Genomic DNA, 27,738 nt, shown 5'->3' with positions numbered 1-27,738 from the left:
TGACTGAGAGAATGACAGAAGTGTGCTGTCTTCAGGGCAAAAGGTGGCTACTTTGAATAAAATAAAATATAAAACTGCACATTTGCTTGGTTTATGACATAATTCCATAAGTGTTCTTTCACAGTTTTTAATGTCTTTGGTGTCTTCAATCTAAAATGTAGAAAATAATACTAAAAAATATTAAAAACCATTGAAAAACAAGGTGTGTCCACAGTTTGGACTGGCACAGCACCAGTAGGCCGACTGTATTTCCACTTCCCAAGGCACACCTGCGTGCCTAGGCACATGAATCAGAAACCACTGACCTAGATCTATTCTGCATATAAAACAGCATACAGTTTTTCTTCATCCGAGTTGTTTTCGTATACAATAAACGCAACAAAATCAGAACAACAGCTAACCGGATCAACAGACAGAGGTTAAATCCACACCAACGTAATTTTAACGGCTGTCAACGTGGACAGGATGAAGACATAAGAAGTAATGTAAGGCTATTTTCATTCAGAAACATGAAGGTCCTCAACAATGACGAGTTACAGATCGCTGAAGGAGTGCTATTAAAGCACTTTCCAGAGAGTTTGAAGGTAACTTAACAACAGCGAGTCTGTTTTTAAGCTAAATCTCATTCTCTTTTACTTTGTAATGATGTATATGGTTAAGACTTCTTTACATGACAACTTGTAATGCCGTTACCTGAAGAGGTGTTATGGTTTAAGGAGTGACCGTGTTAACTGATGACTAGCCGAATGCGTCAGTTGCTGTCGTAGTTAAAACAGATGTTGGAAAAACAAAATATCCACACGAATTCCTCTTTCTTTAGTTTTTCCCTTATCTAAATCATATTTAGTGAGTTAATTTTCCATAATATTGACAAAAAAATAGCAAAGAGGCATTCATAAGGGCACTTTCCAACTCTCGCGTAACTGCGACAACTACACACGCCTTCGGCTAAAAGTCACCAGTTACCACGGTCACTCAAGAATGCGTTACACCAGTAGGCTAAATCAGTAAATTTACAATTATGTTTTACCTGTACTGTAGCTATACTCTCCCTGTATGGCATAAAAATAAATAATATTTTACTTTAAACTTCAGCTGTGCTCTGAGGATGATAAAGCACGTGAATACAGCAATTTTGACAAATTGAAAGTTTTAGCAAGAAAAAAGCTATAACCAAATATAGATATTGTTTCAAAATTACAAAGGTCCTTAACAAGACAAAATATTAATGGCTATTGTTTAAACGCCTGCCCAGGGGTTTGATTGTTTAAGGGTTTCCAGTCATTTAAAGTAAATTTGCCATTATTTTAAAAATGTGTTTTCTTTCTTTTTTAGGTCTATGGTTTTCTTCATAGCATGAACAAAAACAAACCAAGCATCCTGGAGGTGGTTGTTGATAACTGGCCAGATTTTAAGGTCATCATATGCCGACCTGACCCCAAGGTGAGTCCACGGGCCCTTAGAAATTGAGCTGTTCCACTTTGGGAATTTGTTGTCTGGTTTTAATTTTAGCAAAATGATTAAAAAGCTCCAAAACTGCTTAGCATGGTGCATAACCAACTATCAAATCTGCAAGTTATTGGATATCAGTTCAGTTAACAGATATCAACATCAAAACTGCTTTCTGGTCTCAGTGTTATGTTTTTTATATATATTGGGTTTTTTTAAAAACATATTTATGATAATAAGTTCAATGATTATTAATAATGATTAATTAATTCATATTAAAAATACATTATAATACATATATATGACATAATAATAAAGATAATAATTAATAATTTATGACGATAAATGTCATGTGTTGATCATCATTATCCCACCCCCACAAAAAAAAAAAAAAAACAGCAACAGTCACACACACACACTCCCGACTGATGAGAGGGATAGAGATAGAAAGAAAAAAAAAATCATCTAGACCCTTCAATCAATGGACACAAAAACATACACATTATATCCTCCATGCTGACCCTCATAGTTATATTTTAACAGCATCTTTTATACAGAGCAGGCGCTAAGGCTTCAAACTTTACAAAACAGGTCGTTTCTACCCTTTACAGTTTGTCTAGTGTTATTCCCCGTCAAGGGGTGGCCAGGACACAACATGAAAAATGAACTGTAACACTCAGATCTCAAGTAGCCACGAAGACTAAGTTAAAAGTTTTTAACAACAAGATAATTCATTTACAAAGATCAAATTTAAATCCACATGAACAAAGGAATAATGGGTCTTTTGCCACAGGATGAGACACTTTAAACTAGTGATACTCAACTTTATTCTACCAAAGAGCCACATTGTCTGAGAAATACTTTAGCGAGAGCCACAATACAAACTGGGAATGTAAGGTAGATAATAGATCAGTTAATGTGTAGTTGAAATGAAATAAAACAGAGGATTGGTGGATAATTGTGAGGTTAAATGGATACAAATGTCTGTGTAGAGTCAGAAGAACCAATCTGTCACTGATAATGAGCATATTTTTATTTTGTTTATCACTGACATCAGGCTAAAACCTTGTATCTTTATTTTTTATGATTTTAATTTGTTTTTATAAATCATTTTTATATAATTTTTATAAATTATAAACTTTTCATTCCCTGAAAAGTGATCATTTTAGAGATACTAGTCTTTGGCCCAACACCAGCATAATGAAAGTTCCACCTGGCCTAAAGTTTTTTTTTTTAATTTTTATTTTTTTTAGATATTATTATTTGTTTAGTTAAAGGGGGAGGGGCCTCATATTGGTCTTTGCCCTGGGCCTCCAAATGACTAAAACCAGCTCTGCCTCACACCTGCAGTTTTCCAGACCCATTGTTTCACCCCGTCTCATTCTGAAGCTTTGGTTTAATATTTCTGCTCTTTTGACAATATTTATGATCATTAGTGCATTAAAGATCAAATGAAACACCCACATTTGGACAAATTTCACTAGATATGACGTTATCTCCATGTGTGATCTGTGTGTGTTATGCTTGTTGATGACGCGGATCAGCATAATTGTTATAAGATATGGGTGTGAGAGAGCATCGGTGGCTGGAGAAAAATTTAAAACAAGGAAATGGGAAGCTTTAGATTAAACACAACAGCACACCTCAATGAATGAGCAAACTGAAGAGACGCAGCACCGGTGGACTTCCTCTGCTCTCTTCTCTTACACACACTCCTCCGTCGAACGCATCCAACGGTAATAAAATACGGATTTAAAATAATAAATGTTTAAATTTGGAAGTTAAAGCCTGTCTTCTTTATGTGGGTAACAGATTTATTGATGTGACCTGCCATGAATATTTACTGATGATAGTGTTTACCTTCATAAAGGTTTTTAGTTAAAGTTTATTTTTTTAGTTAGCCTTAAAAGAGCCGCAGCTGGTCTTTAAAGAGCCACATGTGGCTCGAGAGCTGCAGGTTGAGTATTACTGCTTTAAACTAACAAAGGACTCTACAAGAGAGAGAACCATAAGAGGGAGAGAGAACCATAGGTCTAACTAAATTAAGAATAATACACAAATAATTAACAAATCTCCAGTTTGCAGTACATGCTGTTAACTGATGTAAACATGCTTGTGAGTGTGCTCTTACACTGACGTCATAAGCCTGCTGAAGTTGTACAAGTACGCATGTGCAGAAATGAAGTTTACCTCATAAGCAACGCTGATGTAGAGCATGTGTGTTATTCCTCCGTGAAATGTGAATATTTGACCGGTATGCCAGTTCTTAAAGATGATAACACCAACACATGCCCTAAAAGCTACACAGAAAAAAAACAACAAAGGTTCACCCTTACTTTACCAGGTTTATTCTATTTGCAAACGAAGGTCTCTAACAAAGAGACTGACGAGGCTGGTTGGGATTTGAATGTGACAGGGTTCCCCCTGCTGCTGTGCTGACGTCACTTCGCCCTTTAAATTGTTTCACACCTGCTGCACCCTGTCACCTGCTGGCACGGGATCAGGAGTAGCCAACCGGCAGCAGGCAGCGACACACCTAGTTAACCAAACAGGCAGGGGCGGGGCCAAAGGGGTGGCCCAGGGTGGCACATGCCACCCCTAAAATCTGACTGGCCACCCCAAGTGCCACCCCAGCCAGAGTCATAAAAGACAAATGAACATGTAGCTTGTAAGTTAAAATGTATTCATGTTGAAGCAGTGACAAATATACAACCTTAACTAAAATATAATTTTTGGTCAGATAAACTATTTTTATGTTTTCAAAATAAGTAGTCCTGTCTTCATCGCTCTAATCGCACATAGATTTAAACCTTTACACTGGATAGGAACTTTTGTCCTGTGATGATTTTCCAAGGGAGCAAATACTCAACGGACCACAATCACCAAGGCGGAAAAAAACATGCAGGCAGCATCTTCTTCTTACAGCCAATCAAAACAAATATATATTGATGCCTGCTGCTGTTTACTAATAAGCATTAAAAGTGTTTTATCGCTCAAAGTCTCAGATTTCACTCAGACCTGTTGAGGATACCTTTTTTTCATATTAATTGCAAACAGAAAGGGTTATAAACAATTTGTTATGCATTATTTAATTGATTTAACATTTAAAGTCAGTCTGAAACCAAAAATTGGGAATTTACTCTACAGGCTAAAGTGACTGAATCCAATATTTAGCTCCTTTGTGACTCTTATATGATGTTTTTGGGGTATTTTGAGTTGTACAACTCACATGGAATCTGATATTTTCAAATCAGATCAGGCCACTTTCATATTTTTCACTTTCCTAACTGCCGTTGTGGCAGTAGTTCTATATAGCCTATTTGAACTTTAAACATTTATAAGGCACTGTGTTTGTTCTGTTGAGAAAACAGTTATTTGGTATGTAAGTTGTTGCAGTGAGGAGCTGGCATATGATCCACATACAGATATGATAAACTATTTTACTGCATTAACTGCATATCACATGCAGTTATTTTTTTTCTAGATGTTTAACACGTTTTGTTGCCTCAACATATCATAAGGGAAATGCCCATGTTGCAAATAATTATATCATTTAGGGTAAACAGTATTATTAACTGTGATTTTAAGTGGTTGTTTTAGTATTTGAATTTTACTGTGCCACCCTGATCTGAGTTTGTGCCCCTGCATTGCCCCCCTAACCAAAGTTTCCTAGACCCGCCCCTGCAGACAGGACGCCACACACACACACTCTCAGTAGGCACAGCCAACTGGGTCACATCGATGAAACAACAATAATACAAACATTACAATCTCGGTTGTAACACTAGTTTTAGTCTAAAACTCTAAAACAACTTAGTTTTTACTTGTAGTTGAAACTTTTTTCTTTCAATCTGAATCGATGCCAAATCATACAAGTGTATTTATTCTGTGCACTCTGACAAATCTGGGATCCCTGCTTTCTACATCTGAAAAACAAGAGCTACAGATGTGTGCTTTTATTTATCCACTATGGAGAAATATCAGCGATGATGAATGTCAGATGAAACAAAATTACGTTAGTCTAGTTTTAGTCACCTTGATGAAGACTAAACTTACTTTTCATCTTTATTTTATCATTAAGGATCTATTTTTAGCTCCTCTTTCTTTTCATCAAGGCCAGCTGTAAGGGGCAAAAAGGGGAGAGCTTCATGGTCAGTTGTAAAGTTAATCTGTGATAATCATGTTTTATATTTAATCTGAATAATAACAACTCTTATCAAAGCAACAAATAACCAATCCTTTTCTTTTATGCTGTAAAATTCAGTCTTTACCAAAATGCAAACTCCTTTCCATAAAACAGAATAACCTTTTTTAGTAACGTTAACTCTTTCCCCACCAGAGTGTTGATAATAAGTTGTCAGCCAGCGCCAACCTTTTTGATCGTACCCACCAATTTTGAAGGTCTATTGGAAATGTTGTGTTAGAGGTGTGTGAACACTGACTGCATCAAATGAAAGAACAGAACTTCAGCTTTTGAACATAAAAAACTATTTTGTTCCATCTTCATTTGTTCTTGAGTCATCAACATTTGAATATTGGTAATTTTCATGAAAAAAACATCATTTTGAACAAAAAAAATGAAAAAATAGCTTTTTATCAAAGACATTCTTTATGAAGATAAAACTGATTTGATATTTACATTTTTGACTCTTTCTCATTTATAAATAGTAACACTGTATTCAAAATAACGAAATAGAATAATAATAACAATAATAATAATTATCAGTTTGAAGATATCCTAACATTCCCCAAAATGTTAGGGGTCATCAAAACTTTACATCAAACTTTACACAAAACATCTCCTAAAGCACCAGATTTCTTATCAACTTTAAATATTTACAAAAATCAATAATAATTCATCCAAATATCAATTTAGCCTTTTTTATAAACACATTCATATTGCTCATTTTCAACAAAAACAAATGAACAAGAAAGAAATGCACAGAATATATTTTTGGCTATAATGTCAACACTATGAATGAATGATTGATTGTGATTGGGACTGATTTGTGATTGGTTGTGATTAGGATTGATTTATTGTGATTGGTTGTGATTAGGATTGATTTGTGATTAGGACTGATTTATTGTGATTGGTTGTGATTAGGATTGATTTGTGATTAGGACTGATTTATTGTGATTGGTTGTGATTAGGATTGATTTGTGATTAGGACTGATTTATTGTGACTGGTTGTGCTTAGGTTGTTTGTTCAGGCATTATAATGTGCCTTTGAGTGGTACACTGTGTACCATTCACCAGAATGTAAGGGGACACCACAGCCTTTGCAGTAGAATGAGGTCTCCTTTTGCAACCCCTTTCATGAGCAAACCCTGCATCTTCTGGTTGGGTGCTGTTTCTTCGGTGTTGGCAGGATGGGGACAAGTGGATGGGCTGCAAAATTGGCATCCAGTCTCTTCCTAGGGTCAGTGTTGTAAGGTACACTTGGGGTCTTCTGAGCTAGAGGGGCATCCCTAACCTCTTCAGCATCACTTTCCCGACCAGCCTGTCTCACTGGTTCTTGGCTGGTCCATGATTTTACAACGCTCTGAATGAATGACTACAGAGCACAAAAGCATTGAACAAGCTGATTTCAAACAAATATGTCACAAATTTCTTAGACCACTTGTGAGACTTCCTGACAAAGGGGTAGTATGCAATGTTTTAGTCTAATTTGTCAACTCCATTCATTGCATTGTTGTATTCAACAATACAAGCTGGCTTTTGCCTCTGAACCGTCTCCCTGTGGCCTCTTTGCCATAACAGGATGTTCTCCATGTTGTTCTGATGGAATGTTGTCACCATTTTCACTGTTTGTTTGTCTCGCCAAGCTACCACCATGACATTTTTTTTGTGATGCACAACTGGTGTTCCCTCCCTCCTGAGGTCAGCATTCCCAAGCTCGCGAGTAACTGATGGCTCACCTCTGTTCTTTCTAAGCGTGCCACAGACACGGGTATTCAGGTCAAGAAGGCGCTCACACAGGGCAACAGAGTTGTAATAGTTGTCCATGAACAATCTGTAGCCATGACCTGTTAAGCGGTCAAGAAGAGAGACGACTGCGTCTCCTAGGGGAGCACTTTCTCCACAGTAGGGTTTTACATTAAAACAGTACCCTGTCTCAGAATCACACAGAATGTAGGACTTGATACCATATTTGATAGGTTTCTGGGGATTGTACACCTTGAAGGCCAGGCGCCCACCCCATAGAAGTGCTCCCTCATCAATGCAAATGTTTGTGTTGGGTTGATACATTTCCCGAAATTTAGATACAAGGTAATCTAGAACGGGGCGTACTTTGTACAGCTTGTCATTACTGTTGTCTGGCCTTGGTTTATTATCATTGAAGTGAAGAAATCTCCAAATAGTTTCAAATCTGTTGAGAGACATGCACTTGCTGAAGTAGGGGGTAGCTAACATTTCATCTGTTGACCAGTACATTTTAAGGTCATGCTTACAAATGATACCAGTGAGAAAAAACAGCCCCAGGAAGGTTTTCATTTCTGACACTGTTACTGGTTTCTATGCATGATTATCAACATGTGGTGAGGCATCAGTTTCAGCTTGAATAAACTGATCTGCATACAGGTTAGTGAGGTCGACAGTGTTCTGCACAAGTTCATCAGAAATAAACAACTCTGCAAAATCAACTGGCTGCTCTGAATCACGAGCTGCAGCCGCATTGATAGGCCCAGGGCTCAGAGTGAAAGGAATATTTACTGGTTGCCAGTCCTTTTCAAGCCATTCATTACCAGGTCCGGAAAATCCCGTCAATGGCGGAGAAAGAGATGTTAACAATGTGGGTGAGTATACTGAACTAAACCCTTATAATAGTAATGTCACACTTCATAGCTAAGCCATAATGTGCACAAACTTGAGGATGCCAGAAAATAAAGTAGAAAAATATAGTGAATAATTGAATAATTGTGAAAAGAGGCATTAATGGGTTAAAAGTGGCAAAATGGTATAAATGGGCAAAATGGGCTCAAAGTGACAAAATTGGAAAAAATAGACAAAAAGTGGCAAAAATGGCACATAATGGCTACAATAGGCAAAATGTTACAAAAAGATCTTGCAGAAATGGACAAACAGTGGCAAAAAATTGCAAAAAAGGCAAAAAAATCATTGTATATGAAGCAAAAAGGGGTTTAAAATGGTAGCAATGGGTGATGGGAAAAAAAAACGGGATAAAAGTGGCAAAAAAAAAAATGGTAAGAAGTCAGGATGCTAGCAACAATGCTGCTGATCCAACACACATGTGGTGATATCATCAATAAAACAAAACTGGGGAGGGCCAGTTCTCTGGGGTTTTCCCCAGCCAATTCTGTGTGCAGGCCTGCCTGCGACCATACTGACAATACTCAGTGATTAGCTTTGTTTTTACTTCACAGAACAAGCGAGCCCTGGAGTTCAAGAAGAAGGTGTCATACTACAGCATGGATGAGCAGGTTTTAAGGAAAATGCTGGCAGACGAGAACGTAATCGACTGGCACACTTATTTCCTCATTGGAGGTGAGTGAAGACAGGGTTATCTTTTTCAGAATGTATACTCCTTGGAAATATATGTTCCACCAACCATCAGTGACTAATTTACCTACAGAAACCTTTAAAAAAAATTCTGGACTCTATTTTTAATGGACTATTTTCTGCAGTGATGTTAACCTCTATCTATAGATTCTCTGGCTGATCTCCAGTTCCCCTGTATTTACATTTTCTGTTTTTGTTGTAAGGCAGCATAAGTTCATTTACAAAGTCACCTTTACATAAAGCAACTTAAGGTGCTTTGAATATTTACACATTTAAAAACAAGGCATTTATCACATGTCAGAAGGCATGACAAGGGCCAAATCTATAGAAAAATATGAAACAGAAGACTATAAAACATTAATTTGTTGAAATTTGGTCATTAAAATCTCTCAAAGGAGGTTGTAACCTCATGCAGAAAAGAAACTGAATAATGCTGACATGTATTCCTTTCTCTGATTTTAGGATTTGACCTTTCCCACGCCCCCATTCTCAAAGAAGTGTCTGCAAAGAAAAACGTCAACAGCAGATGCTGCAGTTTGGACCATCTCATGTATTTACCAGACATCAGCTGCCTGGTCGCTCCAGAAGTCGACAGGTACAGCCAGATAAGAAATAAAGGCTGAACAGGTGTCATACATCAAAAATGTATGGAGAATTATTAGTTTCAACATTGTTTCACCCGATGTACCTGAAGGGGAAATGAGGCAAACTGTAGGGATAGGATACCTCCCTATGGAGCCTAGACACTGGTGGTGGTGTTGATGAGGGAGGGATGCAGGTTCAGATGAGGAGTAGAGTTCTGGAAGCTGGACCAGGAACCAATGAGGTGTGGAGGAGGAGGAGACTGAGTTATGTGGGATGAGAGGAGCAGAAGACCTGTGAGGATCTGGACTAGATGCTGGTTAACTGAATGGAGGTGGCTGGGGTGGAGGATTATTGTAGTGAAATGACAGGTGCATGATGATTGGTCAAACAAGGCTGTGGCAGAATCGGATTAGCTGAGTGCTTAAGAGAGTGAACACCCATGATCAGCTGATCACCAGAGCAGGGAGAGGGAAAGAATGGGAAGGATATGAACAAGTGGTGACCAATGAATGTGTAGAAACAGTCTGCATGCTTGAACTTTTGCTTAGCTCTATTTAACCTAAGTGATCAGCTTCCTTCTACCCACAAATATTTTTCAGAGTGTTTAAGTTTGATATATGAAAGTTATGCAAGTCATGTCTTAAAATCCTGTTCAATAATCCTGATCTCAGTGTCAGTCAAAATAATTGTGATAATGATTTTTGCTATAACTAAGCAGCTTAAGTAACTTAGATCCACAACAAACAGTCAAGTTTCTCTCCATGCAGGTGAAATAATTAAATTATCTGTTTCTCCACAGTGATCTTGAATCAAGGATTTCATCTCTCGACTTGTCTCATACTGAATTAGTGAACAAGCACTGGAAGTTTGGTGGGAACCAAAAGAGCATCATGAAAATCAAAAACCACATCAGTAACTTCTCATCATGCTGCATCACTGATGACCACGGGCAGCCCGTGTCCTGGATCCTGGAATATGATTATGGCGCCATTGGCATGCTGTTCACGCTGCCAGAACACAGAGGGAAAGGTTACGCCAAAGTCCTGATCTGCAGCATGGCCAGGAGACTCCACGTTGACAGATACCCGGTCTACTGCTTCATTGAAGAGGACAACGCGCTCTCCTACAGGATCTTTAAAAGCCTGGGCTTTACTGAGGATCCTTCGTACAGAGCAGGATGGTTCGAGTTTAACTTTGGAGGTTGATGTTTTCACACATGCACAAAATCTTGAAATTTTTCTGGGTGAGCTGTATGTGTGAGTGCAAACAGCTGGATTTTTCACTTAAATCTTACCAGCAAAGTTAAATATCGTTAGTATGTTGTGAGAATGCAGCGGGAAAGAATGTATGTTCTTTATCAATCATTTGCCTCTGGAAACACCAAGCATACCATACAACAGGGAAAGTCTTCCACTGTGAATATGTAAATAGGGCAACTCAGGTCAGGATGTCATGAAATTTGTGGGAATTTTCAGCAGTGCATGTGTGGAGAAGTATTAAGTTTCTGTTAAGTTCTGTGTCTGTATATGAAAATGGAAGACATGTCTCCACCTCCCTTCTTTGCACCAAAACAGATAGATAGGGTTAGGGTTAGGGTTAGATATCTGCAATCTGCAGCCGCACATCATCCATCCTGCTGGCGAGGGAGCAGGCACCCAGGAGAAAGATGCTTGGTAGGGCAGGTTTGTGTGGGGCTGCTCTTAGCCTAGCCTGCAGCCTGGCTTGTTTGCCCGCTTCCACCTGCCTCCTCTGCCTCCTCCCCACCGGCTGTAGGTGTCGTGCTGCTCCACGCCCTCCTCCTTTCAATCACTGAGCGCCCCGTCCTCTGGATAATCTCCGTTGGGAAAGATGTAAAATCCGTGGGCACGCTGTCAGTTCTTGTGTAAGTGTAGGGCTTTATTTTGCTGCTAGTGATGGAGTGCCAGGCCGCTGTGTCCGTATGCACCGCCCCATGCTACCTCAATTGGTAGCATTCAGTAGTCTCCTGTTGATCAGGTAGTATTCTGCGGCAGTTACTGGCAGTTGTTGTTAGCTTTTAAGCTAGCCAGGAGTTGTAGTTGAGACTGAGGTCTTCTTTTTCACCTTTTTGGGGGTTTTCTTGATGGAAATTTCTTTCTCTCAAAGGTGTCTTCTTAATTGTGAAAAAGACGACTAGTCCAAGATGTAACTCAACAGTGCATCTTTCTTGCTCTTTTAGCACTGATGATGCAGTACGATGTAGTCCAGCATTTTCAGCTCAAAGAGTGAAATAAAGCCCTCATATCAGCTGTTTCTGTTGCTGCGCTCACAATACTCAGTTGAAAACAGTTCAATTTTCAGAACATATATATAGTGCTGATACTTCCAGCCGATATATCCTCTTTAAACATCAGCAGAAATTTTCATAGCTGCCAATACCAATATTGAAGTTATTTAGCTGCCTGTAGATCAGATGACTTCATGCTTTGACTCAAACATTGGGAACCCATCTGGAACGAGGATTAAGGTCCACATAACTACACATATATGAAGAATGGAGGGAGAATTCTTCAAAACTCTAGCAAGTACAAGTTCATGCTGTTCATTTCATTAACTTCGGTGTTAGAACATTTCGTGCTTTTACATTTATTCAGTAAACTTTAAAAGGAGAATAAAATTTCAGTTTTGTGCTGTAAATTTATGTAACCTCCAGTGTTTATCTTACATTTCATTCTCAGGCTTCTCCACGTTTACAGTAAATCTAACCCCTTAGCCAGAGCCAGGTAAATGTAGGTCAAATTCATGTTATTATAAAAACAATGAACAAGCAGAAGAACGAGGCAAATATTTATTAAAGGCACAACATACATTCCCAACGCAAAAACACATGACTGGCACATTTCATAACTGTCTATAATTCATGTGTAAGGCATTCAGTGTCTCGTGATCCCTGTAAATGTCACTTGACTATCGTACAGTATTTCTCTCTAATGTGAGGCAACTTCAGCAGCAGCTTTAACTAAAACTTCAGTGCAAAATAATAAAAAAAATCAAGTAAAACTAAAAGTTTAGCTGCTTGACTTCAGCATCATCTAATGAAGATGACTGGTGTACAAGAACAGAGAAAACTTGAGTATCAAAGTTCAAAACATAAACACACCATGATTGACACTGGTCTGTACTGCCACCTAGAGGTCAAAGAGTTAAAATGAAACAGCACTGAGGGCCCAGATGTTTAAAAGTTATCCAACAAGATTAAAGCTACTGGACAGGCTTAGATCCTGAAATCATGTTCAAATAAAAGCACAAATAAAAAATGACTTCAATTAAGCTGATGAAGCAACTAACTTCTGGATTTAATTCCCCTGTCGGACAGCTTTAGTCTTGTTGGATTACTTTTGATAAACCTGGTAATCCAGATTGGTTAATCCTTAAATGTCTCTGCCTGGATCAGGTTAGTGCTGTCCAGTTTTTCTTTTAACAACTGGGCCCACAGATGATAACTCACATCACGATGATGAATCCTGTTAGACTCTTCCTTCATCATTCTACAGAAACAGATTTCTACATCAATCTCTTCCTGTTTTCTTCTTAAAGTTTAAAAAAATGAACAGTAAAATGTTAGTAAAGGCATAGACATTCACATAGACAGAAAAATTAAAATGTAGAAGTATAAAATGGACTTACATTGCACATTACAGCCAATGATAATTGTCATGCACAGACTCATGCTGTTTTTACAGGGCTGACTGATGGATTTATGTGGAACAGCGACAGCCTCCTACTGTAGGTTTGCATAGTTTTTGGGCAACACTTGGCATTGTTTAACTTTCATTTTCTGTTAGACATTTGTTTGGTTATTCTAGATACGCTGAGGTGGGACGTGTTAAAAGATCTACAGCTCTAAAGGCTGAGGCTTCTTCAGGTTTGTGACAGCAGTTTCAAAGCGCTTCTCTGCAGAAGACGGTCCTCTTCATCCACACATTGTCAGGAAAAGCCACTAAAATGTGAAACATGACGTTAGACAACCAGGAAACATGTTAATATACATTTAAACTTACTTTAAAGGTAAGACTCACCTCTGTGATGTTCATCTCAGCCACTCCTGATCCCTCCTTGTCACACTGCTGGAAAGACCCTGTAAAATAAAAAATTTCCACATTCTGTCAGCAGAGGTCGCTAAAGTACAAACATTGATTAGTCAATGTGCAGCTCCATCTAGCAAACTATTGTGAGAAGAATCTTGAAAATTAGACTAAGTGATTAATTGTAACCTTGGAGTAAAGGTTGGGAAGTGCAGGCTCTGAAATTTCCCCACAGTACAAACGTAAAAATAATCCTTCTATTGGACATTTGTACTAGCTGTTCCAGTGCCAAATGAACTAAAGCTCCCCTAATACTCAGAGAGGACTGTCATAATATCAGAATTTAAACATTGATAGGATTCTAGAAAATGTCAATTTAAATCAATACCCAAATTAGAAGACCCAATACTTCGTAATTTTTTGGTCAAATTAATGCAGGAAGGCCGTTTCATACTCGTTCATCATTCATTCATAAGTCATTACTCATTCATGTCCCTCCCACTCTCTCTGCTGTGCTTCTCTGAGTATCAGCTGATTATGGACATTTACATATGTGTATATGAATGTTTTTTCTAAATATTAAGCCTACAACAGAGATAGTCTTTTGTTCACCTCAGACTACTCGAGAGTCATAAAACCTATTTATCTATTAACCCCATAAAAAATCTGAGGGCTGGCAGGTTTTGCAAATATTCTGTTATTTTCAAAATGTAAAGACAACATGTCACACACCACCACAAAGCTCTGCTTCTCAGGATTCTGACCATGTAAACCATATTAGGATAAAACCAGCACAGCAGCCAAAATAAACACATCTGTCAGCCAACAAACAATAAGAAAAGTGACTAAGCTCACCATTAGAATTCCCCCTATACTCTCCTGATCATAATTAGAGATGCACAGTATTGGATTTTTTTTGCCGATATCTACAGATTCATTTTAATTTCAAGATGTTGACAGCCTTTAATCAAAATTTAGAATAAAAAAGAAATACGATTATGCTAAAACAACAGGGCATTACCTTTCCAGACATCACACTCCTGAAAGTGTATTCTCCACCCTTTACCTTGCCTTTTTGTCTTCTACATCTTGATGCATCTTAAATGTCATGTTAAATGAGTAAAATTCACTAAATACACAATGTAACTGTCTGTTTTAGGGGAAACAGCTTCAGTCATTAAGGTACAGATGTTGGAAAGGCAAGCCACCATTATCAAAGATAGGTGAGATTATTTCTTATCTTTTGTTATTCTGATGGAAGTAGCAAACCTGTTTGGGTGTTATGGGGAGGAGAAAGTTTTGTGATCACTACAGGAGAGACGTAAGAAAAATAAATGCTCTGGTAAAATACAAAAACCTAAAAACTTTACTTAAAACCCTAACCCTATGATTCAAGGTATTTCCACTTGGTTGTTTCCTACCTCTATATGTCAGTAATTTAAATAAACATTCATCACAATCATACTCACTAAACATGGCTTCAAGTTTCACCAAGCAGCAGATGAAGTTGTCAAAGTCAATCAGTTCATTTTCTGCGTACCGAGCCACCAGAATCTGGTTCAGTCTGTTGTTCAGTTTAAAACCTACACAGGACGACAGTAAAAATACCAGGAAAAGAATCATCACTCAGCTGTGAGTGTGTACAGTAAACACTGGTGGCATTTATGATAAATGTACCTGCTGCTTCTACAGCCAGGCGCATCTCATAGGAGCTCATGGCGCCGGACTTGTCAAGGTCGAATTGTCTGAAAATGACCTGAAAGACAAAGACAGACACATATCATTGTAAAGAAATATATGATTTACACATAATATTTCTGACATTAGCCCACTTATTCTTACCAGCCACTTTCGGATCTTATTCCAGAGGATCTGAAACTCCACCAGACCTAACCGAGCACTGCCGTCTTTCTGGTAAAAATAGGGTTAAGGTCAGAGAACCACACAGGCAGTCACTAGTGGGCTCAATGTCTGGTAAAGTTGTGATCTTCCTGTTATTCAGGAAGAAATCTGACTTCAGTTAGCTGTAGTTTACTGGCTTAACATTAACATTAGGGCTGTCATGACACTAGATTTTTAAACTTTTCAATATGATATGTATAATAAATATGTTAAAGCTCTTGCTGGGTATTTTTGTGGTACATGCATCCATGCATTGATAGCATGATTGCAAGATGGGCAAAGGGTGCAAGAATGCTGATTAGATATGATCAGAAGTAGGGCTGGGCAATTAAATAAAAATTAGAATTAATCTGCAATTTTCAAATGACAAAAGGTGCAATATTTCTTTGACCTTAAATTTGTGTCCGTTTGAAACTTTTTTGCAGCAGATGTTATGCCTGACATACCATGCAATCATTATGGTACCCTTTTTTTAGAATAGTCTACAAAAATCCTACCTTCTTCATTTCTGTACTTTCTGTTATTAAATTAGAAAATGACAAAAACCCTTTATTGCAACAATTAATATCCAATTTGCAATAAGAGTCAAAATCATCAGAATTAGAAACTTCTGAAGAATTGTTCTGCCCTGGTTTAGTAAGAAAAGAAAGTTAAGGAATGATTGCAACATTTGGGGAAAAAAAAATCGCACTAAGATTATTTTCCAAATAATATTTTCCGTTCAGCCCTAATCAGAAGTATAAAACATGCAAGGATGGGCAGATTTACATGAGGTAGACAAGATAATTAAGATAGTTGAAAAGTGCAAATGTGCATATGAGGTGAGGCATTTTACCACAGTGACTATCTGAGATACAGTAAAGCAGTAAGAGGCAGTGCAGGATATTTTACATAAAGCAAGGCAAGTTGCTTTTTAAATGAGAGTTCTGTTAAATGGTCATCAGAGTAACTCTGTGACTGCTGAGTGGTCATCAGTGGCTGATGAAGTAAATATGTAGTTTAAATCAGTAGAACTAAAAGAGAAAAGACAGAGCTGATGGCAGTAAACTCATTTGACAAATATGTAGTCTAAATCAGCCTCTCCAAAACTTCAGAATGCTGCAGCCCAGTTTGAACCCTGAAATTCTTCTGGGGCCCACCAAAACCTTATCAATGGAAATTTTTTTATGAAAACTTTGTTTTGCCTGTCAAAATGACTTTATCCATATCCATTTTTGCTGCGTAGTTCCCAACTATGGTTTCGTATCACCTTTGGACAGTTTGACATTAATAGGAAGGATCTGAAGGGTCACAATGTACAATAAGGATCAGGTGTCTGCAAAGTCACCTACATTTTCCTTTCTAATATTCATCTTTTTACATGTACTTTTTGATTACTATGTCAAATTCTCTGGCTTATGGTTTTTTTAGTGAAAAACCTCACGCTTCAGTACCTCCAGGGCCCACCAAGGGGCCCCTGAGCTGAAACCCTGAAGGCATGTGCATGACAAGTCAGCCTATATCAGCTCTCTAACAGCCCTGCAGGACAGACTATATCACTGGCTCAGACAGTTCTATGTTAAAACCACGCCCATGAGAAATGTGTTATAGAATTTTTATATCTGTCATTTTATTTTTTTCTCCACAACCAAGTGGCGACCCCCAAACTGATCTTGCACAGGGGTCTGAACCACTAGGCTGAGAATCCCTGGGCAAATAAACACTTGTTATGTTAGGTCATTAAATCTGGCTTAACTTAAAAAATTAATCACCATATGACTGATATCTGTTCTTGTCTGATAACAGAAGAGGATACATCCATCAGGTTGACCATTGTCCTACAGGACTCGGTGCTGAAGCCGTCAGTCTTCAGGTCTTTGTCTGAAATGATAAAATCACACTTAAAACAAAATGCTCTGGTATTAAAAGGTCACGCTTATCTGAAACACTCTGGTATTAAACAAACATTCACACTGTGGCTCTGATTAAGGGCAGACAGGAAGTGGGTGGTGTACACTCAGCAGTGAAATCTGATATAGCAACGAGAGATGTATAACAAATATGTTAACTCCCATCAGTTACTGTAATACTTTAAAAACACAGACACTCACGCCGAGTGATGACTCTGTTCAGAATGGTCTTCAGCTCCCGAATGGAAATCTCCATGTCCTGAGAACACACAGAAGGTAAGAGAGGTAGCTCTTTTGTTAAAGAAAACCACTTTATTTACTTTATATTCTTCACTTTTAAAAGGATCAGAATATTAATTATTTTCAGTATCTCAGCTCCAGATATTGTCTTAAATGCCACAACAGTACTTATTATTACAATATTTTATGATATAAGATTATTCTAGCATATGTACACCCCGTCTAAGAACTTACATGCTCTGGACACCATTTATCGTGGAGATCTGAGGGTCATCACTAATTTTAAAGCCCTTACACATCACTCTTTATTGTTTTGGTTGGTCTCCTTTGTCACATATGCTAAAACACCGGTGTATTTTATTTACAGGCTTTTCTCAGTCTTCTTCTTTCCTATAATCTGACCTTTTTCAGTCAAAAGAGCTCAGGAACTTACCCTTGATGTAAAGATTTTTTTTCCTTTAAGTCCTTTATATTAACTTTGCTTAAAATGCAAAGACCTGAAACTTGGCCTGAAAGACATGAAAGAGCTGCTCTGATTGGATGCTTTTAGGAGAAAGTTAAATGGCTTGGAGGTAGATACATTTGGCTGTAGTTTTTCTGCCTGATATTTTTATGATTGCAGCTTAAAGGGATATTTCAGTATTTTTGAAGTTGGGTTTTAGAAGGTACTTGGAAATAGTAGTGGCATTACCCTTCAGTGATTATAGTGTGCACTGCCCCTTTAAGCATGACAGGCTTGGGGAAGCTAGGCTATACCTTGCACGGTCGGGTATAGTTGCTCTGCATAATTTAGCAAATTTTAGGTATAAATGGCCTTAAACAATGAATCAACAGAAGAATCTGTAGAACACTGAATTGCTAAACGAATCAATTACTGCAGCCCTAATCTGAACAGCTATTTAGGTCTGCAGGCTTTGTCAGTGACAGAAACAACCAATTAAGCTAAGACAAAACTAAAATAAGCAATTTCAACTTGAGTGTCGATGGCATGCCATTTACTGTGGATACAAGGGGATACTTTTTTGACCTGGAGTAAAAAGAGGAACAACTTCTACAGATGGAGACTCACTGTAAAGGAGAGGAGAAAAACTCAAGTGGTGACTGGCTGGTTAGCAGGAAAGATCCCAAGTTACCTGGTGGTGTAGGTGTGAAAACTGAGCCAATCATGAGAGTTACTGCTGTCACAAGTAGGACTTCACAACAGTTCCTTGGGACAATTCTGGTCAAGGATAGGGGCTCAGAGACAGCTGCAGCCTGCATCACTCCCCATCTAGAGTTCCCTGCCTTACTGAACACCAGTGTATTACCAACCTTCTAGGACTTTCTGAGGATTAACTGGAAAAACTGACCCTGTCGGTATGATATGTTTACCTTATGAAAACAATGTGTCAGCTGTTGAAGTGGAAAACTGAGCTGAATAACTACTTTTAGTTTTGTTGTTGTTCTCTCTGATGATGCCCACAGACCAAAACAGCTGATCAGATACAATGAGGTAGAGGAGCATATAGCCGATAGCTGAAGCTTGCAAAATAAAATAGTGCAAAACGCTGTATTGCAATGGAATTTAGATTGAGCGTGCAATTGATTCAGCATCATTTTTTGGTCCATTTTTACCTTATACATGCTAAACTATGCAGAGCAGCTGTACCTGTCTGTAGCGCTGTACAGCCTCGCTTCTCCAAGCGTGCCATGCGGGAATAGGCAACGCCCATTGGAATCTCTGGAGGATAATGCCACTACTATTGCCAAGTGCCTTATATAACCCAACAACAAAAGTACAGTAATATCCCTTTAATTTTGACAAATTACCTGTCAGAAACCTTTAACTGCATGTTTGGCTAGGACTATTATGAAAAGAGTTTTTAGCTGGGTCTTCCTGGTTAGATAAAGGCTAATAAAAATACAATTTAAAAAGTAGTGAAAGGTATTGAAAAGCGGTTTCACATTTTACCTCTCCTGCTAGTTGGGCAAACATGGCTTTAAAGTTTTCATCAATGTCATCCTCAGTTATTTCCTCCTGCAGAAAACAACATAAATGAAGACATTTATTTAAAATCAAATATAAAGTAGTCTGATTGTTTTCTTGTGGTTTCAGTCATGTGTAGTAGGATACATACTTCATCTTCTAAATCTGCAGAAACTTCATCATCTAGTTCTCTGCAAATTAGAAATACATGTAAGCATGAGAAACATTTAGAAACTGATACATATTTTATCAAAATCTCATCAAAGAAGACTCGTACTCAGTTTCTGATTGCTTCTCAGTGAAGACTCGAAGGACAAAGTCGGCCTCTTTGTTTGGCTCGAAGGTGGAGGGTACGATGAGATATTCTCCAGGAGGCAGACGAAGCCGTGTGCTCACCTCTCGCAGGTTAATGAAGGTTTCAGAGCGAGCACATGATGAATGACTCAAAAAGAAATTTTTCTTCAAGTGGACATTCTGGCAGCCTCTGTACTGAGGGCAGAAGGGACAATGCATGGGTAGAGATTTATTTGCATGATTTAAAATATATTTCACTGAAATAGTATAAATCACTGTAAGTGTAAACCCTTTGCAAAGCAAAAGAAAGTTAATGTTAAATGTTACATCACTTCAAAACCAATATATCTTGTCCTCTACAATATATCTATACTAAATCATGCTAAAAACACAACAGCGTTTAATGCATTCTTTAGGCTGAATAAGGCATGAAAGTCATTTATGCTCTGCTCTTCTTACCTCTTCTGGAATCTGCAAAAGACATAAGAGAAGAAAAAAATATAAATTATGTGAGAAAAATAAAAAAGCCCTACATGAATAAATCATGAGAAGGTCAAACTGACAGGTTTTCCACCTCAGTTCTTACCTCGTACAGAGCGAAGCCAATGGTGTGCATGTCCTGACCGTGGCGTCGATACCTGCGGCGGTCTTTCTGCATAAGCGCGACTAAAAAACTGCATGCCACCTCATCATCCTCTGGATCATCATCCTCCTCCAGCAACGTGATCTTATACTGAGGGTTAATCCAGAACGTGTCTGCACAAAAGATGAGTTTGTGTTAGTCTTTTTTCATGGTCATGGCAACATTAGAGAACCTATTCATCATCATCACCATATCATTTAGAGTGCATTCACATTAGATGCAATTGCCCTGTACTGTCCCAAAGCACAAAAAGAGATGCAGTCATATCATGTAGATGCTCATGCATGAGCATCCATACACACCTCTTAAAATCCTGCCAGGGCCAAAGAAGACTACTGTCTTTGAGCATGGTACGGAGCTCTCACACTAGTCAAACTAACTTTTGGGGTGCTTGGGTATGGCAGGGATTTCCTAGTGAGAGTGCATCCTTCCCAACTTTACTTGTAACATCTTAAATCTATGTGTGAAAATTCAGGAGAAGGGCATTTCTTCTGGGCATATACTCAGAACTCACTGGGATGGTTCCTGCAGCCTCCGGCCGTGCTACCTCTCCTCCACGTGCCGTAAAACTTGATGGTGTTCCAGTGACTCTGACTGTCCTCGCTCAGAGCATCAGGAGTCAGGTTACAGATCTCCAGCCGGGAAAACTGCCGCAAAAACTCCCTGAAGGACATCCTGGAAATTAAAGAAGTAAGTCAAAGGTAAGAAACCTTGAATGTGGCTATCCTGCAGAGAGGGCTCTCACATCTGTATGGTAACTATTAAGCTACAGGCAGAGCTGGTTAGCTGAGCTTGACTGTGCTATAAGAGATGGAGGATATCAAGAAGGTTGAAGAGCATGGGGGACTGTATGAATGAGCTGTATAAACATTCATTGGCTGTGCTGTGTGCCTCAGGCTAACAGTAGCTATAGCTGGCAGGCTGCTGCTATCCAGCAGAAATTATTCATTTCTGTTTGTATCCCAACACTAATTAGGGCTGCTTTACCATAAAGTTTTTTAAATCATTCAGCTTTTTAAATGTCTTTCGATATCAATAGTGAGTAATTGCGGTTGTTATTGGTAAAAGTATTTGTTTAATGGTATTAAACTAAACTACTTGTTTACTACAAGTATAAACTACTTGTATTTTAACTTAAAAAATAACAATATACCCTGGCTGATAGATTTTTCTATTCCGTAGTAATATTATTTTAATGGAGTATTCATTAAAAATAAAGCAGCAGCTATAAACAATACAGCTTTCCAATACTGCCATAATTTCAATCACCCCACCACCTCATCTGCCTGCATACGACTGCTTTCATACCACATCACTGTAGTCATCTTACCAAAACTCGCCATCTTCCATCTGCAGATGCAGGTCTTCTCTCTCAGAAGGGTCAATCTCATCCCATTCAGGGGAGCTACACAGGGCAAGTAAAATGCACAGGAATAAACATGAAGTTTAAGATTTATAACATCAAAAGAACAGATTTATTAAACAACAACGGGATAAAAGAATGTGTAGAGGCATGCCAGAGAGGCCAGACTTCCCCCGGGCTGCCTGTGTACATGGGACACAACCTGACCACTAGACTATCTGTGCCCCAAGAGCAGATTATGTTTGATAGGTCAAGCTATGGTAGCAGAAAATAGAATGAAATTTTAAAAATGTGACAAATAATTTCAGGCCTTAAGTGCATTATTATTAATGAGGTAACACTGACAGTCCTAATTTAAAGCAGGATGTTTTGCATTCAATCATGAGAAAAAAAGGTACAAATCAGACTTTGCAGGTCTAATTTAGTGATACTGTAGTCATGAAATAAAATAAAAATAAAGTTCTGAGTCCTCTGGTTTTCTACCTGACCTTCAAAGCCATCCATAACCTCTCCCCTCCATACCTTTCTGACCTCCTTTACATCAGCCTCCCCACTCGCACTCTCAGGTCCACTTCCCCTCTCCACCTCACTGTCCCACCCGTCTGCTTGACCACCATGGGCTCCAAAGCCTTTAGTCACTTTGCTCCCCGAGTTTGGAACTCCCTCCTACTAGACAGCCGTAATATTAACTCTCTTCATTTTCAAATCCCATCTTAAAACCCACCTTTTCAAACTGGCATATTCAATCTGACTCATTTCTTTTAGTCCAACTACACTGTTTCATTCATTGTTTTAATTTATTGCTAAATTGTGTAACTTGTGGATATTTTGCGGATGTATTTGTCTTGTTTTAACCTTTTCTTGTAAGGTGACCATGAGTGCTTTGAATGGCGCCTATAAATAAAATGCATTATTATTATTATTATTATTATTGTAATACAGTTTGTGAGAAGTCTGAGACCTTTTAAATAGAGAATGTTTGAGACCCAAAGTGATCCTCAGTATTTTCACACAACCTCAGTTTACTGGACCAAATATATTAGTAAGCTTTGGCAGACTCACTTGTCACTCCAGGCTCCAGTCCACTCCACCTGACCCCAGGGGTTACGTACCCGGATAAGGCGCTCCATGTTTCCATGATAATCAACCTACAGGACAGGTAACGCCATAAACTAGTCAGAGCATTTCATGTTTTATAATGTTAATGAAATAAACAAAACTCATTCATACACAAACAGACCTCCTTTAATCCAGTGACTGAGTAGGCATGGCCTTTCACAAGCTTCTTAAACGTAACAGCCTCCATATCGAAGGCACTGGTGATCTGTAATATAACACAAACGTGATTATGGTGCAGGAGTATGAATTGTCTGGCATGGAAATAAATAGAGCTTTTAACGTAATTGGTTTCTCAAGACGGTGTAGCATTGATCTGCATGTTGGTTGTGTGCCAGTGTGATCAGCACTCACATCAATGGAGCAGCCCAGCAGCGAGCCTCTCTCTAGCGCTTTGCCGATGATCCGGTACAGGTCTCTGGGAGCGCTGCGGAGCTCGTACATCTCAGATACTCCACCTGTGAAGTCCTCAAAGCCTTCAGTGGTGCTTCCTCCTGACAGGGCCTCATAGGAGCCATTCAGTCTGACACCAGAAATAAAACCACATTCATAATGCACTTTAACAAAGGATTTAAAACTCTGCTAAATATTCTCACACTGAATAATTCAGCTCCTTCAATACCCACTTAGAGTAAGCTTTCTCCAGGAGTGCACTCCAGAATTCATTGCCCTCAGCAGAGTGGACGAACATGAGCTCTCCATCTTTGACAGGCAGTCTGTCATCAATCACAACATCCACCCACTCGCCGAACTGCCAGAACTGCAACACAGAGCAATAATCAAGAGCTCTGTCAGTCCGAAATGCTTACCTAATACTAGAGGCCTGTGTTGAGAAGCAAGTTTTACATGATCAAGTTATGTCTTACTTATCCAGCTTCACAAAGTCTAACAAAAGTGATCCAGGTCTCAAAGCACCAGTTATCTACTAGTTAATACCATACTGGCCTGCATATAAAATGACACTGTAAGATGACCCCTGTTTTTTCAGCGTGTTTCAAGGGGAAAATTGCTATCTGAGCAAATACTGTCACGATCCTCGTCTGTTAAGTTTATTTTTCACCTTTTTCGCACTTTCATGTCTGTTTCATTTTTTGCTGGTTCTAATTTCTCTTTTCTATTTTTAGATCAATCACGCTTCATGCACCGCGCCCCCGCCTTTTCCTCTCTGACTCTCCTTACCTCTTGTGTCACTCACCTCGTCCCCTCCCTCTCCTGTTCTCCGTCCTGCACGCTGCTCCTCACACCGGTCCTGCATCACTAATTAGTCATAGTATAATACTCACCTGCTCACCCACCTCCTTTGTTAGTCCGTTGACCTTTCTTGTCACGTACCAGCTCTCTAGTTTACTCACGTCTTTGTTTTCATCTCGATCTCGACCACGCCAGCCCGTTTTGACTCCGCTCCTGCCTGCTGCTTATTTTGTACCTTTGCCTGTGAGTTTTGGAACTTCTGGTTTTTGACTTTGGACTGTATTAAAGAATCTGATTTTTGCTTCACGTCAACCTGTCTGAGAGTCTGCATTTTTGAGTCCTGCAATTCTGTGTTCTGGTCCATGGTTCTGACAGAACGGACTAACCAGAATGGACTCAGCAGATTCTGATCCTGTCCGTCACGCTCTGAAGGTCCAGGGCCAGAGAATCGCGCAGCAGGAGGAACAGATCTCCTCCGTGCACACCTACGTGAAGGAGATGACCGCGCGCCAGGAGGCGCTGATCCACGACCTGAGCGCGCAGCTGAACTCCCTGACTCAGCTGCTTCACAGAAACATCACACCTGCCACTGATTCTGCCACGCTACCTGCTCCGGTCGTCGAGGTCTCGCCGGCTCCACCTGTCGCTCCCTCAGCGCTGCAACTCTCCCGGCCGGAGAAGTTCTCAGGAGATTCCGGTGATGTTAGACCCTTCCTGACCCAGTGTGAACTCCATTTCGAGCTTCAGGCCTCTGCCTTCCCCTCGGACCGAGCCAAGGTAGCTTACATCCTGTCCCATCTCTCCGGACGCGCCGCAGCTTGGGCCACTGCCGAATGGACGCGCAGATCGGCAATATGCTCGTCCCTGGCCGCCTTCACACATGCGCTCCAGCAGGCGTTCCAACAGACCTCCCCAGGGCGAGAAGCTTCACACGCTCTCCTCAGGCTGAAGCAGGGGAGACGCCGCGCGGCGGACTTCGCCATCGAGTTTCGCACGCTGGCAGCAGAGAGCGACTGGAACCCTGCTGCCCTTACTGATGCCTTTTTCCAGGGGCTCTCGGAGCCCATCAAGAATGCCATGATCTCCATCGACCTTCCTGCAGAGCTAGATCCACTCATCGCCCTCGCCATCAAGATTGATCGCCGCCTGTCAGAAAGGGAGAGAGAGAGAGGACGTCTCTCCCACCGAGTGTCTCCTCCGCGGAGTTGGAGGAGAGACTCCGCTGACCTCCCTACCCCGAGTCGCCCACCTCCCTCTGCCCTGCTGCCTCCGGGTCCCACCGCCGAGGAGCCCATGCAGTTGGGTCACACACGCCTTTCCATGGAGGAGAGGCTCCGTCGACAGAGGGATGGGAGATGTTTTTACTGCGGCCAATTAGGTCATGCCGTGAGTAAGTGCCATGTTAAGGCCGCCTTACACCCCCAGAGACAACAACTGCCGGTGAGTGAAATCATCACTGTGAACACTATTAATCATGTCCAGCCCCAAGTACAAGTAATTTCTAATCATGACTGTATCTCGGTGCCCGCTCTAATTGATTCTGGGGCAGAAGCTAACCTGATTCATTCTCGTCTCATCAGGATCCTAGCGTTGAAACTGTTTAAACTTCCCCGTCCCTTGGAGGTGAAAGCCGTTGATGGTTCCCAGCTGGGCAAGATAACGCACCGCACACAGACAGTTCAAGTAAAATTCCCGGACTCACACACGGAAAGAATCAGTTTCCATGTTTTTCGAGGCATGTCACATGACGTGATCCTAGGCCATCCCTGGTTAGCGCTACACAACCCCCAATTAGACTGGGTTACAGGGCAGATCCGGGGATGGGGGGAGAAGTGTAAAGATGCCTGTTTTTTCAAGAGGACAGTCATTGAACCAGTTAGCCAAGACCCCGATCTCGTTAACGTTCCCCCCTGTTACCATGATTTAGCTGAGGTTTTCAGTAGAAGCAGGGCAACCTCTCTCCCTCCTCACCGTGAATATGACTGTGCCATTGACCTGGTGCCGGGCTCTTCCCCTCCTCGGGGAAGACTCTATTCCCTTACAGCACCTGAACGCACCGCCATGGAAGACTACATCAGGGACTCCCTCGCCGCAGGAATCATTAGGCCCTCCATCTCTCCAGCGGGGGCGGGTTTTTTCTTTGTGGACAAGAAGGACAAGACCCTTCGTCCCTGTATTGATTATAGAGGTTTGAACAATATCACGATAAAGAACCGGTACCCTCTCCCACTCATTTCCACAGCGTTTGAGCTCTTAGATGGCGCCAAGGTTTTTACCAAATTAGACCTCCGTAATGCTTACCACCTAATCAGAATCAGAGAAGGAGATGAGTGGAAGACTGCATTCAATACCCCCACTGGTCACTATGAATATCTTGTCATGCCCTTTGGCTTAACCAATGCCCCCGCAGTGTTCCAGAACCTAGTCAATGATGTATTGAGAGAATACCTTAACATCTTTGTCTTTGTTTACCTTGATGACATCCTGATCTTTTCTCCCAATGAAGAATCTCACAGGCAGCATGTCCGTCTGGTCCTCCAGAGGCTGCTGCAAAATCAGCTGTTTGTCAAAGCTGAAAAGTGTGAGTTTCACAAACCCACCGTGTCCTTCCTGGGGTTTGTGTTCGCTGAGGGAGAGGTAAGGATGGATCCTGACAAAATCACAGCTGTAACCAATTGGCCGACTCCCAAGTCCCGTAAGGACGTCCAGAGGTTCCTAGGTTTTGCTAATTTTTACCGCAAATTTATCCGTAATTACAGTGCCGTTGCCTCACCCCTGCATGCCCTCACTTCTCCTCACAGGCCATTCATTTGGAGCCCGGAGTGTCAGTCTGCGTTCGGGTCTTAAAAGAGCGCTTCAGCCCCTGTCCTCACTCTTCCAGACTCAGATCAGCAGTTTATTGTTGAAGTAGATGCCTCTGATGTCGGAGTTGGAGCCATATTATCCCAGATAAGTTCAACTGATGGTAAATTGCATCCTTGTGCCTTCCTATCTAAGAAATTGTCTCAAGCAGAACGTAATTATGACGTAGGAGACAGGGAGCTACTGGCAGTTAAACTGGCTCTGCAAGAGTGGAGGCATTGGCTAGAGGAGCCACTCAACCATTCCAAGTTTGGACTGATCATAAAAATCTAGAGTATCTTAAGACGGCCAAGAGGTTAAATGCCCGGCAAGCCAGGTGGTCTCTATTTTTTGACAGGTTTAGATTCACTATTACTTTTAGACCTGGTTCCAAGAATGTCAAGCCTGACTCATTATCTCGCCTATTTAACTCTGCTAATATTAATTCTGTACCCAAGTCGGTGTTATCCCCCTCTTGTTTCATTGCCACACTATCCTGGGAGATAGCTGACCGTGTCAGGGAGGCTTTAGATCAGGTCGAGAGCCCGTCAGAGTGCCCCGAGGGAAATTGTTTGTTGTACCGAGCTTAGGGGCGCAGTTATAGATTGGGCTCACACACTCAAGACCTCATGTCATCCTGGCATTTTCAAGACCTTGTTTGTCATTACTCAAAGATTCTGGTGGCCTAACATGA

General features: G+C 40.3%; 2 protein-coding genes across 4 annotated transcripts in view; one reads left to right on the top strand and one right to left on the bottom strand.

Annotated features, from left to right (window-relative positions):
- The first annotated feature begins 300 nt into the window (after positions 1 to 300).
- LOC121511386 (glycine N-acyltransferase-like protein 3) lies at positions 301 to 11,559 on the top strand. The gene is made up of 5 exons (XM_041790044.1): positions 301 to 584; positions 1,336 to 1,443; positions 8,836 to 8,956; positions 9,434 to 9,566; positions 10,356 to 11,559. The coding sequence occupies exons 1-5, from the start codon at positions 510 to 512 to the stop codon at positions 10,759 to 10,761; spliced, it is 843 nt and encodes a 280-aa protein (XP_041645978.1). The 5' UTR covers positions 301 to 509; the 3' UTR covers positions 10,762 to 11,559.
- Positions 11,560 to 12,355: 796 nt separating this feature from the next.
- LOC121511413 (calpain-1 catalytic subunit-like) overlaps positions 12,356 to 27,738 on the bottom strand; it is a 27,602-nt gene continuing 12,219 nt past the window's right edge. For all 3 annotated transcript variants that reach the window (XM_041790084.1, XM_041790083.1, XM_041790082.1), the window contains 18 exons: positions 23,639 to 23,772; positions 23,367 to 23,535; positions 23,137 to 23,220; positions 22,959 to 23,044; positions 21,864 to 21,938; positions 21,048 to 21,208; positions 20,477 to 20,646; positions 20,350 to 20,361; positions 19,874 to 20,085; positions 19,748 to 19,787; positions 19,582 to 19,647; positions 17,592 to 17,649; positions 17,297 to 17,361; positions 15,442 to 15,510; positions 15,277 to 15,355; positions 15,069 to 15,182; positions 13,594 to 13,652; positions 12,356 to 13,514 (listed from right to left, as the gene is read on the bottom strand). In XM_041790084.1, the coding sequence (XP_041646018.1) occupies positions 13,488 to 13,514; positions 13,594 to 13,652; positions 15,069 to 15,182; positions 15,277 to 15,355; positions 15,442 to 15,510; positions 17,297 to 17,361; positions 17,592 to 17,649; positions 19,582 to 19,647; positions 19,748 to 19,787; positions 19,874 to 20,085; positions 20,350 to 20,361; positions 20,477 to 20,646; positions 21,048 to 21,208; positions 21,864 to 21,938; positions 22,959 to 23,044; positions 23,137 to 23,220; positions 23,367 to 23,535; positions 23,639 to 23,772 (1,680 nt within the window). In that variant the 3' untranslated portion in view covers positions 12,356 to 13,487. The remainder of the gene's footprint in view (positions 13,515 to 13,593; positions 13,653 to 15,068; positions 15,183 to 15,276; positions 15,356 to 15,441; positions 15,511 to 17,296; positions 17,362 to 17,591; positions 17,650 to 19,581; positions 19,648 to 19,747; positions 19,788 to 19,873; positions 20,086 to 20,349; positions 20,362 to 20,476; positions 20,647 to 21,047; positions 21,209 to 21,863; positions 21,939 to 22,958; positions 23,045 to 23,136; positions 23,221 to 23,366; positions 23,536 to 23,638; positions 23,773 to 27,738) is intronic.

This window comes from Cheilinus undulatus, linkage group 6 (genome assembly GCF_018320785.1).
Source record: "Cheilinus undulatus linkage group 6, ASM1832078v1, whole genome shotgun sequence".
Classification (NCBI taxonomy): domain Eukaryota; kingdom Metazoa; phylum Chordata; class Actinopteri; order Labriformes; family Labridae; genus Cheilinus; species Cheilinus undulatus.
The sequence above is the reverse complement of the archived record's forward strand: the minus strand, read 5'-3'. Positions and strand labels throughout refer to the sequence as shown.